The sequence below is a fragment of the Hylobates moloch genome, unplaced genomic scaffold, assembly GCF_009828535.3.
Source record: "Hylobates moloch isolate HMO894 unplaced genomic scaffold, HMol_V3 SCAFFOLD_3, whole genome shotgun sequence".
Classification (NCBI taxonomy): domain Eukaryota; kingdom Metazoa; phylum Chordata; class Mammalia; order Primates; family Hylobatidae; genus Hylobates; species Hylobates moloch.
In genome coordinates this window covers 20,621,564-20,637,536 of record NW_026652278.1, presented here as the reverse complement: position 1 = coordinate 20,637,536, position 15,973 = coordinate 20,621,564, and the positions used below count along the sequence as shown (strand labels likewise).

Below are 15,973 nucleotides of genomic sequence, written 5' to 3'. Positions count from 1 at the left end.
GCAACAGACGCACAACAGGCACCTTGAGTAGATTGTATATTTCTCATTTCCATCTTTCTTGCTATGGAGCAAATGTAACGTTTCCTCCTAGCGTAACGGAGCATGAGCCACAGTGACAGATGACGGTTTCATAGCCTAAGCTGCACATTTGACACTTGTTTCTTAATCCCATCCTTTTCTTCCTTAGTCTCTGTTTTACTTTTCCCCAGGTATTTTTGTGCAGGTAAGTACCTTACTGACATGTGTTTCCTTGGAGTCTTTTACTTTAACAGGAAACACTGCAAAAAATGAGGCTTGTCTCGCCTTTTAAATTAAAAAGAGAAGCTCGCAAGGGGCCCTTGATCACTTAAAGAGGCTACATGGTTTTCTGAGCCTAGAAAGCCATTTGATTCGCCTTAGCTTTGCAGTAAGCATTTCTCGGAGGGCAGCGTGACAATCGTGTGGAGTCTTTCGTTTCCTCGTGGATCGTTTGTGGAACCAGAAAGCTGCGTGATGTCTCTTTCACACACACACACACACACACACACACACACACACACATATACACGCTCCCCACCCCCACCTGCGAAGCTGCCGTTTGATTAGCCAACCTGGCCTCGGATGGCGGACGGCGTTTGTGGGAAGGCCCTCCACTTATCTGTGTGTGTTTTTTCTCCTTTGCTGTCTCCTAGAATCATCCAGAACCGCATCCTGCTCGTCATCCTAGGGATCGTCGTGGTCATCACCATCCTGATGGCGATCACTTTTTCTGTCAGAAGACACTGATGTATCTGCTCTCCCTTGATAAACAGCAACAACAGCTTGTTCTGAGTAATTAAGACAAAATGGTCACATGAATCATTCTGTTGCGCTGACAGGCCCCGGGTGACCCTCCCTCTCCCTCACCGCCGTTGGGCTGAAGTGCAAAGAGTGTAAAAATATTTTCTATTCCTGTTTGCATGTGGGTTGGTTTCCTTTTCGAGGTTTGTCTTCACCCAGATTCGTTTTTTAGAGGGGAAGGTGAATGTTTATTTACCTTTTTGCTAATGTCATCAACTAGCCAAAATAGCCCCAGTGACACTCCTCCTAGCCCTTTGGACGTGTCAAGGGCCGTGGTTTGGGAGAGGACACGATGAGTCAGTCACGAGAGCTTCTGTTTGTCATACGCCTCTTGTTGCTGAAAAGCTCTTCTGTGATGTCTGAGGATAAAAATGCAGCAAAAAGCAGGGGATGGAGTCAGTGACCCAGTCCAGCAAGCCAGCCCTGTTCCTACACAGGCCTCATGAATATAGTCATCAACCTGCCTGAGTGCTTTCATTGTAAAGGTCGGTATTTAATGTCAGTTGTACAGGAAATTGACTTAGCACTTTCCCTGTTTTTCTATTGCATAATTTTTTTTTTAAACCCAAAAATATTTTTTTTGCTGAGCCTGCCCACTATTCACTGTTCACAACTTTGATTACTGGCTACAAGAAATATTTCCTTGCCTTCCCCAAATCCCATACTCCCCAGAATCTGCTGGCAAAGTGAGCCCTGGTACAGCATTTAATTGTGACCTCGTCTTCCCTGACCTGTGTAAGCATCTCTGTATCCTTTCGGTTTTAATATCTGCACTGCCAAAAGCAGTCCTCATACATGCCAAAGGTCTGACAAGGTTCTCTCCACATCCATTCCAGTATGTAAAGAGACCATGAATATTTCAGTAAGAGCAAGAACATGACTCCATCAGTGTGAAATTTCAAATGTGATTATAAATATGGGAGAGTCCTATAGGAGGGTCCACCAGAGATAAACTTCACCGAAAACGTTCCCTAACCTCCTTTAAAAGAATAGAGGATGGCAGATTGTTACAAAAGGAATGGCTTGGGTTTTCAACTAACAAATGTTAGCAAGCCTTTCCTGAATTCACTATGTATTCAAACTTCTAATATGCTTTGTGATTTTTTTCTTTTCATTTTTTTCCGTCTGAGGTAACCAGGAATTGCGTTCAAAATGAGCTCATTTGTGATCAGGCTTAAAAGTTGCCCAAGCTGAGGTCGTTTCCCCCGTAGTCACAAAGCAGAATGTGTTTTTCTCAAGACTTCATGGGCACTTACTGGTCCGTACTATCTTTGGAATATAATTAGAAGCTTTGAATCCTTGAAAAGCAAACCTGTTCTCTTCATCAAAAATGCTAACCACCTGTGCCCATGGATCAAGATCACCTGGATGTAGTGCTTGATATTTTTCCCAACTCAGAAGAAAACCATTATGGTTTAGAGAGGAAATGCAGAATGGCAGAATCCACCAGAGAAATTGCACTTATCAAAACAGGCCAAGGCCTGCATGTGTTCAGATAAATCATTTAGTATTGTGTAAATAAAGCTGCAGCCTTTACTTCGGAGGGATGGTGTGGGATTTTGGCCGAGGGAAGCAGGACAGAGAAGGAGCAGGAAGCTATGCTAATTTTCCTGTCGGCTTAAGGGATCCGTCTCAGCAAGAATCTTGTATTCTGATAACGGAATACTGTACATGCTGACCACATCTAAGAACCATTAAAAAGCAAGGAAACAAACAAACAACCCTTTTCTCATTCCGACACACGAATAGTCGTCAAGTATTACACCAGCCCCTCTGGTGGCTTCCTTCGAAACTGTTGATCTTAGCTAAAGTGTATAACCAGTTACCAGCTGCACTTTGCACGGCCATCCCATCTACGACGCGGCAGACTCTTCCCAAGGCCACCTAGCAAGCAAGATTGATCGGATCATCTAAACCTGCCGCCTTCTAAATATTTCACTGAATCGTGGCGTTCGTGTTGAAGTAGACAAAATGAGAAAGGAGGAAGGCATTGCTCACCTCTCAATAGCTTTTTTTGTTCAGGTTCTATGTCTTTATCAGCTCTTGCCTGTGATTTTACCCCAATTCAACCTTGGGAGTGGGAAGAATATGAACAGATAACCCTTGGCCTAACAGCTTCATCAAACCTCCTTGAGAGCAACCACCTAGGCCAGACAAGTGAGTGCTTTGTGAGGAAGCTGGTCAGAAGCGTCCCTCAACTCCTTCCTGGTTCTCCTGGACACTGCAGAAAAGACTTAGGGGATCCCCAGCAGAGGCCAATTGCTCTCCTTCCTTCCCTGCCCCACCAGGAAAGGAATAACGTTCACAAACTTGAAGCAGATAGCAAAGCAGATCTGTGAGAGGTTCTAGGTACTTAGGGTGTAGACTTTGACGAATATTTCTCAAGTTGGGAGCCCTTGTTAAAAATGATGTTTAAGGGAGTGGTTGGGGGGAAGATGAAGACATGGAGGAGGAAGAAGAGAAGCCCTTGCCATATAAAATTCATGCAGACTAAACAGTTTCCCTGACAGAATAAATAAAGTGGATGCTACCCCACTCCAGAATCAAAAGCAATTTAATTAAAGTCTCTTAAGTTGTAAAGAGTTTCAAATGATCCATGTTGAAGGCAAATGCCTGCAAATGCAGCGGGCCTGACGTCAGCTGCCGGGCCTGGGCTGGGAGGCCATTTGCTATTCTGTTTAAGGCAGGCTGGATTGTCTTATTTTGGAACCAGCTTGGTGGGGGGTTTGCTTTGCTACTGCTTCTGAGCCCTGAGCTTCAAAGGCTGAAATTAATGGTGAACAAAATTGTGCGGCTCTGGCCATCCCATGCGGGGCAAGCCCATTGAGGGTTATCATTAAGTAAAGAAATAAAGAGGGGGAAAAAAGCCTGCCTGTTCCAAAAACCTCATCAGATAATGACCTCAGTGATTGGGTTTTCATTACCAAACAGCATCCAGAGATTATCAAGCCATAGAAGAAGGGAGGGGGAAAAAAAAGAAAGAAAGGAAAAGCAACTGTCTTTCTCTCCCTCTCTTTCTCCTTTTCTTTTTTTTTGCACATCTTTTCTTTAAAACTGTCAGATCATTTCAGTATTTCAAATCCGAGGAAAACAGCCTGCCTGCTGCTGTATTTGAAGTTGTAATGGTGTCAAAAAGTCACGACTGACTGACAGCCGTCAGTCCCAGAGGGGCTCATTAAATCATAAAAACTTGACAAGGAAATAATTGCACATTGCCAGCAACTTGGCGCCTGTTTAGACGTTTTTATTTTCTTTCATTATTAGTCCCCACCATTACGTTCATTAACAAATTGCATTAAACAACTGTTAAGGGCTAATGATTTGTTTATCGCTTTTTTTTATTATTATTATTTAAACATTAGCTGTGTCATGTGGTACCCCAGCAGCCTCTTGCCATCATCTGACTGAATATTTTTCCACTCCGAGCTCTGGGTACTGTTGGAATATGAAATAGATTATTCATTACTCTCCTCTTTGCCACTGATTTGGTTTCATGTAGCGTCTTCCACAGAGAAAGATGAAAACTTGTCAAAAATAGGTTATATCTTATTCGAAGGGGCAACAATAGCAGCAGGTACAGGCACACTTTAATATTTAATTAAGGTTGATGTTAACCCCTTTAAATGACTTTAGCTGTAAGTTATATTCAAATGCAGAAGAGAAAAATAATTGTTCTTAATTTGCAACCTGTTCAGCAGGCGTTCTTCATGGAGTGAGCTGGAAATTTAGAGCAGAATTTTTAAATAATGAAATTTCCCATCATAAATATTTATAGCAGTTTGTCTACGTAGTGGAGAATTAACTAGAAGTGACGATTTCCTCATCCCTTTGGTTTGAACTGCTAGCCTAGTGAGGCACTCCATGCTTGGGAGTGGAGGTGGCTTTCCTGGGAGAAGCGTGTGTGTGGAGGGGAAGTTCAGAGCCAAGTTCTGTTGGTTGGTTGTGGTCAGCACTGGTTTCAGAGGAACCACCATGAGTGCCTAGTCTCCAAGCCACTTGCCTTCCCCTTTGGCTGGGTGTGTGGTTGCAGGGATGTGGGCAGGCGGGAGAGCCAGTAGAGATGTCTTAAAGGAAGATGTGTGTCTGGTTGGCTGGTTCGGGGAGGGTCTGATTGGGGGTATGTCTTGGGCATCTCCGTGCAGTCAACTGGAGCTCATTACAAACAGCGCTTCCCTAATATGCAACAGGGAGACACTTTGCTGAGATGGGCGTTCTGTCCTTTTTCCTTTCTGTGAGTTGCTATTGGTGAATGGCTCTTCTTTTCCATGGACCATGAGCTTGTAGGGCCAGGGAGGACAGAGCCCCATCGTCCTCATCCTAAATTGGAAGTCAGTGGCCTTCTCCATGCTATGGCTGCTGTCTATGTCTGCTCACCCTGTTTGTTCGAGGAGTTTATATAACCATGGAAGCCACCCTCAGAGGCCTGGTTCATTGACACTTCAGGGCAGGGGTGTTGGGTCAATATCAGGGAATGGGAAGTTCCTTTCTCCCACCCGCAGAGGGACCAGGCCCCTTATGTAGCTCCACCATGGGTGTGAGGGGAAGAGGTGGTGCATGTTCCTTGCTCATTGTAGCATCTCTCAGCATCACCCACCCAAGGACAGATGGTCCTGCAGGAGCCATGGCATGGGAGGTAACTGCCCGGCAGGCACGAGCCAGGTGAGACCTGGCCTCAAGCCTCTTTGGTTACCATGGGCGTAGGAACAGCAGACATGCCAGGCTTTGGGGGATCTCAAGCCTCCATTTCAATCCAGGATAAATTAGCCACATGACAATCTGTCCCCCATGGGATGGCCTTCACACCTCAACAGAAAAGGTACCGAGAGCCATTTTTCCAAAAGAAAGGAAGGAAGGAAGGAAGGAAGGAAGGAAGGAAGGAAGGAAGGAAGGAAGGGGAAGGGAAGGAAGGAAGGAAGGAAGGAAGAAAGAAAGAAAGAAAGAAAGAAAGAAAGAAAGAAAGAAAGAAAGAAAGCAAGCTGGCTCTGTGAAGAGCCACCCTCAGTCCAACTCCCAGTGACCCTGGTTGAGGGTCTTCCTGAGACTAGCTCAAACTCGACCTCACCCTATGCTGTAACTCTCTAACTCTAAACTAGCCCCCAAGAGATATTCTGGTGGCTTCACTTTGCCTGTGACCCATCAGACTGAGACCAGTGGCACCTGCCAGAGGCTGGCCACATAATGTCAGCAGTCAGGTGGCTCTCAGACCAGATGCCAGTCTTTGTTAAACAGGGCAGGTGACTGCATGGACAGCTCAGAAAAGCTCCTGAAGCCACAAGTATTGCACCCAAGATGGATGAGAGCAGCCAGGCCCAGGCAGCAAGAGTGTGTCACTGGAGCCAAGACTTCCTGAAAGGAGTGACTGAGCCAGGGTTAGTGTCCTGTTGTGGAGGAGGGCAGACGCAGGGAGTACCGAGTGAGTTCCCATCTCTATTGGGATTCCAGCGCAGTAACAAGGAGCCAGCTTACCAGAGGCGAACAGGGCAAAAGCAAGATGGCAGGATGGGGCACGCTGTGTTGGGGGTTAGGTAGCAGAGGGTGGACAGGTGAGAGATGGAGGGTTTTCCCAGCACCAGGGTATAGCAAGGGCAAGTAGGCCCCCCTGAGCTCATCACTGCCCTTCTTCAGGAGGAGCTAAAGAGGGGGAAAGACAGGGTGCATCTCTCCAGGCCCCCCTGCCCCAGTCACACACCCCTGTGGCCATAGCTCCTGGGCTCCCAGCGTGCTGTGGGGAAAGCACTTCCTCATCCGGAATCGCTCGTTACTCGTGCTACATAAAGAACTCAGGCATCACAGAGGGGGCAATCGCCAGGAAGCAGAGCTCTGGACTGTGATTCCATGAACTCGCGCACCCCCTCCTTCCCTTCATCCAAACAAGGCCCTTTGGCGTGAATAATAGCTCAGCGGCTCCGAAGCCGTATTGATCGGCTGCACACGCGGCTCCGCCGAGAGCTGCCAGGGCTTTTCCTGGGGGCAGGACCAGCGCCGCTCAGCACAGCCGCCTCTCCCCCTCCCATTTCCCCGGCCTCCTCCAGGTGTGTTCAGGAGGGGACAATACCTGGGGGAGCCCAGGCCCTCTCCAGCTCAGTGCCACTTCGTTGCCGCAACTTTGCTGTTTTTCACTTATTTTGCCAGGGAAAGCACCTAAGTTAGAGAGAAATGTTTTTTCATGACGAGGCCCCAGAGTTGAGAATGAACACATCCTCCCGCTCCAGTTTCTCCCCCAGAATGTTCTGCCAAGGACCCAGGCCATAGAGGCATCCCGGGCTGACACCTGTGGGGGCCCTATTATACCCCCAGCGCTGACAAGCACTTCGGCATCCTGTACCACATTTTCCCGTTACTCTCCCCTGTCTCATCCCATCAGAAAAGAGGAGCTGAGAACATGGCTAAGACTCACCACCTCCTTGGGGGACGGGGACTGTTGCAAAATTCAACAGAGGTGCATCAGCCACAGGCTGGGAGACCAGCAGAGAACAAAGCCTGCCAGCCCCACTCCCTGAGCCTCTGACCAGACTGTCCCTTCCCGTGTTTGCACCTCTTCTGGACACAGGAAGTGGTCAAGGCCTTGGCCCTTTGAGGGACGCCAGGCCCCTGCGCAGTGACGTCCTGCGCGGTGATGGATGCCTGAAACCCCACCCCTAGAGATGCAGTCCTGTGGTGTCTGCCCTGTAACACTGGAAAAATGCAGATTCATTTTTCCCTAGACAGCTTCAGTCCTACCAGCCACAGATCCCTCTAAGTGAGTTGTCTGACCCTTTCCTGGGGGCAGATTTTGGGTTTGGGGGAGGACAGACCCACCACATGAGGGAGCCTGAGTGGTCTTTGGGAGAAAGGTTAGAAGGAAAGGGGGGCTTGGTTCCCTAGGACCAGCTCCCTGGAGGTTACCCCGTATCAGCTGCCTTCAGCCTTGCCCTAAAGCCCACTCCCTGGCCAGGCCCCCGTTCTTCTAAGGATTGCGTTCTGGCTTAGGGCTGCATGCAGGCAAACATGGGAGCCTGAGAATAGGCTCTGCCAAGGAGCAGTAATGGGTTGAGGGTCTCCTGACAGGTCCCACAGCCATGCCCTGGCTGAGAAGGATCGAGAAAGAGCAGGGAGGCTGGGTTGGAGTTTGGACAGCTAATCCTAGGGGCAGGAAAATTGTGTCCCTCCTCTGGCCCTGCTGAGGCTAAAAGAAGTCCAAATCCGCTGTGATGTACAATTTGGCATTTGGGGAAGGACCCAAAACGGATTCTTTTCTGCCCTGAGCAGACCTTCCTCACACTGCCACATCCGGGGGTCTTGGCACAGATGGGACACTGTGGCCGTCAGAGACTCTCCGCTCAATTTCCATCTTCTCTCATTCATCCACACCCACCCTTCCAGAGCTCTACACTGCATTTCTAAAGAAAGGGAGAAACTCGAGTGAGAACTAGAGGGCTTCAATGAGCTCATTACTGTCCCCGACAAGACTTCTAAATAATCCAGCCTTTCCCTGTTTGAAGCATGAGAGGTGTAAGCAGATTTATTCATTCATTCCATCAATATTTATTGAGCATCTACTGTGTTCCAGGCCCCGAAGACACATGGTGAAGAAGATAGTTAAGAAAAGAAGGAAGATAGTCTCACAGCACTGGAAGTCAGAAAACTATTTTCATTTCCAGAATCCTGACTCACTCCAATCCTGGGCAGGGTCACTCTCGGGGTCTCAAAATCACATTGCGATGTCTGTGCCTCTGCCACCTTCTACGCTGCCCCCTGAGATGAATGCCCCATCACTGTGAATTACTAGGCAAAATCCTCTCCAAATGGACAATGCTGTATGTTCATTCCTCCTTGCAATCCCCATGACTGCATTAGCAAAGGAGCCCCGCTGAGGCTGAGTAGGGCTGACACTTGCCTGACACTTCCCCATCAGCACTGGCCCTACTTCCAGGACTGGCCTAGGAGAGGCCGGGGATGGGAATGGGGACCATTTAGATCGGGGCCGACTTGGAGGATTTTTTCCTCCTGCTTATTAAATGTTAAAGGTTTGACTTGGCAGGCAATCAGGAGCCCAAAATATCATAAAAGGGAAAAAAGTTGCCGAGTGGCTAAGAGGTGCACCACGGGAGTGTCACTGGACCCGCCGACGAGGTGAATTGCTAAGCAGAGAGCAGTGAACGGAGAGGAAATGGAGCAGCAGACATTTTCAAAGGCTTCTCTCCCCTTCTTCTCCTCTCTGTGTCCCCCCATGCGGAAAGGGGAAAATAGAAGTAGAATCCAGATTGGGGCGCGTGGCTGATTTGGTCCTCCTCCCGCACCATCCTCCCCCAGACAGCAGAGAAACTTTGATGTCTGGGTGCGTGGCATTCAGGGACAGAGGAGCCTGGGCATCCCAGCAAATGCAGCCGCATGTTCCGCCTCTGGACGGCCTCTCTGAACTCCTTTGTGAGGGGAGATGAAGCCCACAGAGCTGGAAAGAGCAGCGTTTTGAAATGAGGAAGTGTGGATTGGCATTCCTTGAGCTCAGTGCTAGCCACCTTGGCGATGGGGTGGGCCAACCAGGAGCTCAGATTTATAAAACTTTGGAGCTTCGTGGGCCCTAGGGGGCCACTGTGGCCTACCCAGATGGGGAAATGGGGGCTCAGAGAGGGGACAAGATTTGCTGAAGGTCACCTAGCAAATTGGTAACAGGTCCAGGAGTAGATTCCACGACTTCAGCCTCTGGTGAGACATCTTTCCTCTGCACCAGGAAGTGGAACTTCAAACAGCACCAGGGGTTGGAACTTTTGTTTCAAATCCTCTCTGCCTCATCCCCACCCACCCAGCAACTCAAGGCTGGGTCTTTCGCCCCCTCAGGCTCAGAAGGGCTGTGGCCCAGCCACAGAGCCAGGGGGCCTCCTCAGTAGTGTTGGCCTTCACACTCTTGGTGCTAAAGTTCTCCAGTTACCTTTTTATTAAACCAACATGTACAGAAAAACTCAGTTTTCGGTGAGGCACAGTGGCTCACACCTGTAATCCCAGCACTTTGGGAGGCCAAGGCAGGCAGATCACTTGAGGTCAGGAGTTTGAGACCAGCCTGGCCAACATGGTGAAAACCTGTCTCTACAAAAATACAAAAATTAGCTGGGCATGGAGGCGCGTGCCTGTAGTCCCTGCTAGTCGAGAGGGTGAGGCAGGAGAATCGCTTGAACCTGGGAGGCCGAAGTAGCAGTGAGCCAAGATCGCGCCACTGCACTCCAGCCTGGGTGACAGAGCTGGAGGGGAACCCTGACACCACTCCTGGGTCCAGATGGCTGTGGCTGGAGTGCGGTCACAGCCAGGAACAGCGTGGTAGGGATACCAGTGGAGCTCTGGTCTTTTCCCAGAGTCTGGCACCTTTCATGCCGAGTTGGGCCTCAGGTCTCGGGGCTCTAGGCCTTGCTGTGCCAGTGGCCTGATGTGTGGCCTTATATGCCAGTCATACCCTGCTCCAGACCTCGGTTTCCTCATCCACAAAATGGGAAAGCTGGGCTAGAAAATCTCTCAGGAAGGTAGGTCTCTGCTAGCTCCCAGCCTTCCATGGCAGTGCAAAGGGAACCTTCCCAACAAAGTAAGAGCCAAAGGCTAAGATGGCAGCCTGTGGTTTGTAGAACCTTCTAGAAGACCATGAGACTTGGTAAGCTGAGCTTCTAAGTGGTCCAGGTTGCAGGGCTGGTGTCACAGATGTGTGACCAGTAGAGCCACACAGGGCTTTGTGCCCAGAAGGGCCCCACGCTTGGGAAATAAGGCTCTGCAGTCACTGTCTTCAAATTCTTAATAATTTTATCTTTGTCACCGTGTTTTGTAAGTGAAGTCCAATGGGACAGTGGACTGTGAACTGGGGGCGTGGAGCCTCCCATCTCCCTGCGTCCAGGATCTGCTTCTCAGCTGCTTGCTCCTCTGCCCCCACAGCTCCAGCTCCACTCAGCTTCTACCTCCCTGCCTCCCACCCAGCAACCACTGCCAACCTGCCCCCAACCTGAGCACAGGCACACCCTGTGGGGGAGGGGGGCAAGCACACCCCACAACATCTCAGAGTGGGGCATGATGGCAGCAGTCCCCGTCCTGTGCTAGCAGCCCAGGGCACATTCAGTGCGGGACTCTGCAGGGGTGAGCCTCTAGCCCCCCCAGATCCAGTACCTCGCGTGTCCTGCTACAAAATTTGTAGTGCCCCTGGGGGCTGTCCATCTGCTGGGGGTTGGGGCAGGGGCCTGTGGGAGGATGCCTGGCTCAACCTCCTGCCCTAGGCCTGGGGCACAACGTGGGCCCAGCAGCTCACAGGAAAGGGAGCCAGAAGTTGGGTTCGAGGGTTTATGTGTTCCCCAAGTTACCAGGGTGCCTGTGGGGGTCTACACTCCCCCGGGAGAACCCTCATGTCTAGAGAGCACCCCATGTGGTCATCTCCATGCCTGAGAGGACCCTCTCTTCCTTCTTTCTACCTTCCAGAGTCCAGCTTGTCTCTTCCGGCCAGGTCAAGGTATCCTCCTGAGAGAACCGTGAAACACAGTGTGCCGCTTTGGTAATTCCACATGCATGTTCAATATTCGGATATTTCCTTTTAAAACTGGCATTGCACAATATAAAGAGGAATGGTAAAACTCATGCTAATAATTTAAAATTTTGACTTTACTTAGAATGGCATTAACTAGCAAATTTAAAACACCATGACAAGTTGAAAGTGAGACTGGGGAAGAAAGAAAAAAGCATGTTTTCTTACTATTTGAACAAGGGGCCCCACATTTTCATTTTGTAGTGGGTCCTGAAAATTATGTAGCCAGCCCTGCCTGGTGAGCCACCTACCCTCTTGGGCATTTAGTTCTCTATCAGTAAACTAGATCGTTAACACTGCGCCTGCCCCTCCTGCTCACGGGCACGTTAGGAACATGCGCTTGGATAAAATCCAAGACAGAGATTTAGAAACCAGTGTGTGGTGCCAGCTCTCAGCCTTGGAACCACAAGCCCATTTTTCTTAAAAAGGGATCTGGACTGGCATCCAAAGAGATTTCAGTCCCCTCATGTAGGTTTAACCACCATGGGCAAGGCAATCTCTCTCCCAGGTATTCCTCTCCCTAGGTGCTCTGCTCTAGAAATGAAGTCTAAAAGCAGCCCCATCAATACAGAACAGAGTTAGAAGCACTCAGAGAGTTTTAATCTGGAATCCCAGCAAGCTGTGAAATGGAAAGACTAGTTGGCCAGAGAGCTGAGGTCTCACGGTGTGCAAAGACCAGTCCTCAATATCTGCACCCATCCATTTGAGTTTCAGGTGAAGCCTAGGATTTGGGAGCTCAGTACAAAAATGCTAGCACGAAGGAGGGTGGGTGCCAACTCGGTTTGGATTTAGAGACATCCTCCTCTTGGGAAAGGAAAAAATCCTGATCCCACTTAGGTTTCCAGGAAGAAGGCATCCCCATTTCAGAACAGTTTTCTAAGCCACCCTCATGGAGGTTTCACCTGCAGCCTTCAATCTGCTTTGTCTGGTGTTTGAGGATGCAACTGCCCAAAAATGGATCTAAAATAGCATCCCGTCACGTTCTGTAAAAAGTAATACTGCTTTAAGGTAACACTTATGGAATGAAGGAATGAATGAATGAGTCAATTTGGATCAAGTTGCCTCAAATAGAGTCTAAATATAAGATTTTATACTCAATAGTGTCATTTCAGGATCAGGAAAAATTAGGTGACTCACATTTGGTTTCTACAGCTTTTCCCCAATACCATGTTAAAGTTTTGCCTTTTTAACTTATTTCGCTTATTTCATTTTGAGTCATGTCTTCTGGCTCCAGCTCAGCTTCCTAGAGGTAATTCATTAGGCCTGAGAGCTGCTTCAGAGTGGGATTAGAACCCGTGTAGTACATAGTCACATTAAACTGAGATCGGCTAATTAATCGCTCTTCTCCGTGTAACTGAGCGATCGCGCTCCTTCTCTGAGGAATTGCAATTTCATGGTTCCTAATGATGGTGCTATCACATTATGTGGATCACTTAGGCTGTGGGTGTCAGGAGCGGTACTTGGAGCCTCTCTCGGCGGGGATGGGAGAAGTCACTCCTAAAACCAGGGAGATGGAGGAAAGCAGTTAGAATGTCTGTTACTAATTTTTGCTAACGTGCTGCTGTTTCCTACATCTCATTCAGGCATTAGTTTCAAGTTCCATTTTCCCCCGGCACCGCGTGGCACCTTCCCCAGAACCCTCACATTTTTTTTCTAATATTCACAGGGTTATTGTTTGTAAAAAATCTATTTATTTGCTGTATTCCACCAAGTAGTTTATTTTCATGAGATTTCTTGGAAATGTGGCTCTACATATCGTTAATACAAGTAATACATTTTGATTGTTGTTTCCTGGAATAACTTGTATTATTTGATGAGTTAAATAAAATGCCTAATTCCAAAGTCGGCTATTCCCATCTTTTCCATTTGAATTCTTTCTCTTACTTCCATTTCCTTTCTAAATGAAGGTTAGTTCAAAATCTTCAGTTCAGTGCTCTGCTACAGTTTTTGGACTGTGAATTAGGCGCTGTCATTTTTTTAAATGATGAAACTTGGAAAGATAATATTCAAGGTTGTTTTTGAACGCAGGTTTTTATTTTTCTTTAATTTCCCAGAAATATGGTATTACAGAGCAATCACAGACTTGGCTCTGAGCTCTCATTCTCTCACTGGTGAGCCTGGATAGCCTACTGATATCCTCACTGAGCCTCAGTTTCCTCTACTGTAAAGCAGAGAAAATAGCACTCCACCCAAGGACTGATATGAAGATTCAATTAGGTAGCCGTGGAAAACACCCCCAGGCATGTGACAAACCATCACACTCATCATGACTAAATGTGTTGCTCGGTAACATGGCAGACAAATATTGCTTGGGGGGTTGTTGGTGTTTTGGGTTTTTTGTGTATGTACAGATTCCTCATGATTCTGGGCTTCAGATACCTAAAGAATGCCTTAATTTCATACTGTAGCTCCAGTGGCACAGTCAGTTAGCACACGGTATGTGGAAGAACACCTTAATGGTAGAAAGATATTTATTTCTTCATTATTTAAAAAATTCATTTTAAAAATGTTTTAAAATTATTATTATAATTTTTTTTGAGATGGAGTCTCGCTCTGTTGCGCAGGCTGGAGTGCAGTGGCACGATCTCAGCTCACTGCAAGCCTCGCCTCCTGGGTTCACGCCATTCTCCTGCCTTAGCCTTCCGAGTAGCTGGGACTACGGGCACCCGCCACCATGCCCAGCTAATTTTTTGTATTTTTGGTAGAGACGGAGTTTCACCATTTTAGCCAGGACAGTCTCGATCTCCTGACCTCATGGTCCACCCGCCTCGGCCTCCCAAAGTGCTGGGATTACAGGCATGAGCCACCACACCCGGCCTAAAATTATTTTTTAACAATAAATAGAGCTGGGCATGGTGTCTCATGCCTGTAATCCCAGCACTTTGGGAAGCTGAGGTGGGAGGATTGCTTGAGCCCAGGAGTTCAAGACCAGCCTAAGCAACATGGTGAGACCCGGGTCTCAAAAAAAAAAAAAGCCGCCCACACACACAACAATCAATATTAGACATGGCACCAGGATCATGAAGGCAACATTTGAACCACAAAACTGAGTCTTTCCCTTCCCCAGAGCTCAAGCGTACTAAGGGACACCCAGCAGTTCTCTGGCAATTAACTGCTATAGGAGCTCAGTCACAGAGAGACCTGGAAAGATAAGGCAGGCAGTCTTGGTCGGTTATGCTGATTTGAGCCTACCTAATGTCCAGCATACAGCATCCTGAAGGAAATTTGAGGACACATTTGAAACATTGATTTTTAAAAATCTATTGATTGGGCCGGGCGCCGTGGCTTACGCCTGTAATCCCAGCACTTTGGGAGGCCGAGGCGGGCGGATCACGAGGTCAGGAGATCAAGACTATCCTGGCTAACATCGTGAAACCCCGTCTCTACTAAAAATACAAAAAATTAGCCGAGCGTGGTGGCAGGTGCCTGTAGTCCCAGCTACTCGGGAGGCTGAGGCAGAAGAATGGCATGAACCCGGGAGGTGGAGCTTGCAGTGAGCCGAGACCGCGCCACCACACTCCAGCCTGGGTGACAGAGCGAGACTCCATCTCAAAAAAAAAAAAAAAAAAAAAATCTATTGATTGGCTGGGCACGGTGGCTCACGCCTATAATCCCAGCCATTTGGGAGGCTAAGGCAGGTGGATTGCTTGAGATGAGGAGTTTGAGACCAGCCTAGCCAACATGGTGAAATCCCGTGTCTACTAAAAATACAAAAAGAATTAGCAGGTCATGGTGGCAGGCACCTGTAGTCCTGGCTACTCAGGAGGCTGAGGCAGGAGAACCGCTTGAACCCGGAAGGCAGAGGTTGCAGTGAGCTGAGATTGTGCCACTGCACTCCAGCCTGGGCAACAGAGCAAGACTGCATTTCAAAAAAATAAAAATAAAAAATAAATAATCTATTGATTGAGAAAATGGAGACTATGAAAAATGCTGTGATGAGATGCTTTTAAATGAACTCATAACAACATCTGTGGGAATGTGAAAAGTGAGGCATCTAGAATGTAGTTCTTTATTCAGTCTGTGCACAATGCTTGACTCCAAATGGAATCCTGGACCCCTGGATCACTGAGTGGTTCTTGAATAATCCACTGCTGAGGGGCAATTACAAGGGAAGTAGAGAAGAAATAACTCACCTGTGCTCTCCCAGAAACACTGGTAGAATCCTAGTCCATTCTCCTCCACACTGGTCAAGCTGCCATCTCTCACCTGCCATAGCCTCCAAGCTGTTCTCCCCACTTCTACTAGGTAGGTTGTCCAAGCTCACAATAGTCAGGGTGAGGATTTGAAAGTGAAAATCGGATCATAGAGCCTTCTGGTTCAAAACCTCTGACTTGGCATACATAGCCTTTCGCATCAGAATTCCTTCCCATGGCCCGTCCAGCCTTGCATGACCTGACACCTACCCCTGGCCAGGCATTTTATCTCTCCCTGCCTCCTGTCTCCACTGCACTTCCCTCGCTCCTTTCTCCCTCCAACACTCCAAGCTCTTTCTCCCCTCAGAGCCTCTGCCTGGAATGTTCTCCTCCCCTTCCCTCTTCTTGGCTAGCTCTTGCTACCCGCCCTATCTCAGGTTACATACACCATCACAGAAGCCTTCCCTGAACCTTCCTCCAATCTCAAGAAGGT

The 15,973-nt window shown here is 48.3% G+C and overlaps 1 protein-coding gene across 5 annotated transcripts in view; it reads left to right on the top strand.

Annotated features, from left to right (window-relative positions):
- The window catches only part of VTI1A (vesicle transport through interaction with t-SNAREs 1A), a 464,597-nt gene that overhangs the window by 372,581 nt on the left and 76,043 nt on the right, over positions 1 to 15,973 (top strand). For 2 of the 5 annotated variants that reach the window (XM_032177827.2, XM_032177835.2), the window contains one exon: positions 672 to 5,707. The exons of 2 other annotated variants lie outside the window; for them this stretch is intronic. In XM_032177827.2, coding sequence (XP_032033718.1) covers positions 672 to 765 — 94 coding nt within the window. In that variant the 3' untranslated portion in view covers positions 766 to 5,707. Of the gene's footprint in view, positions 1 to 671; positions 5,708 to 15,973 lie in introns of those variants that run through there. One more of the 5 variants, XM_058436018.1, reaches the window with a different exon arrangement.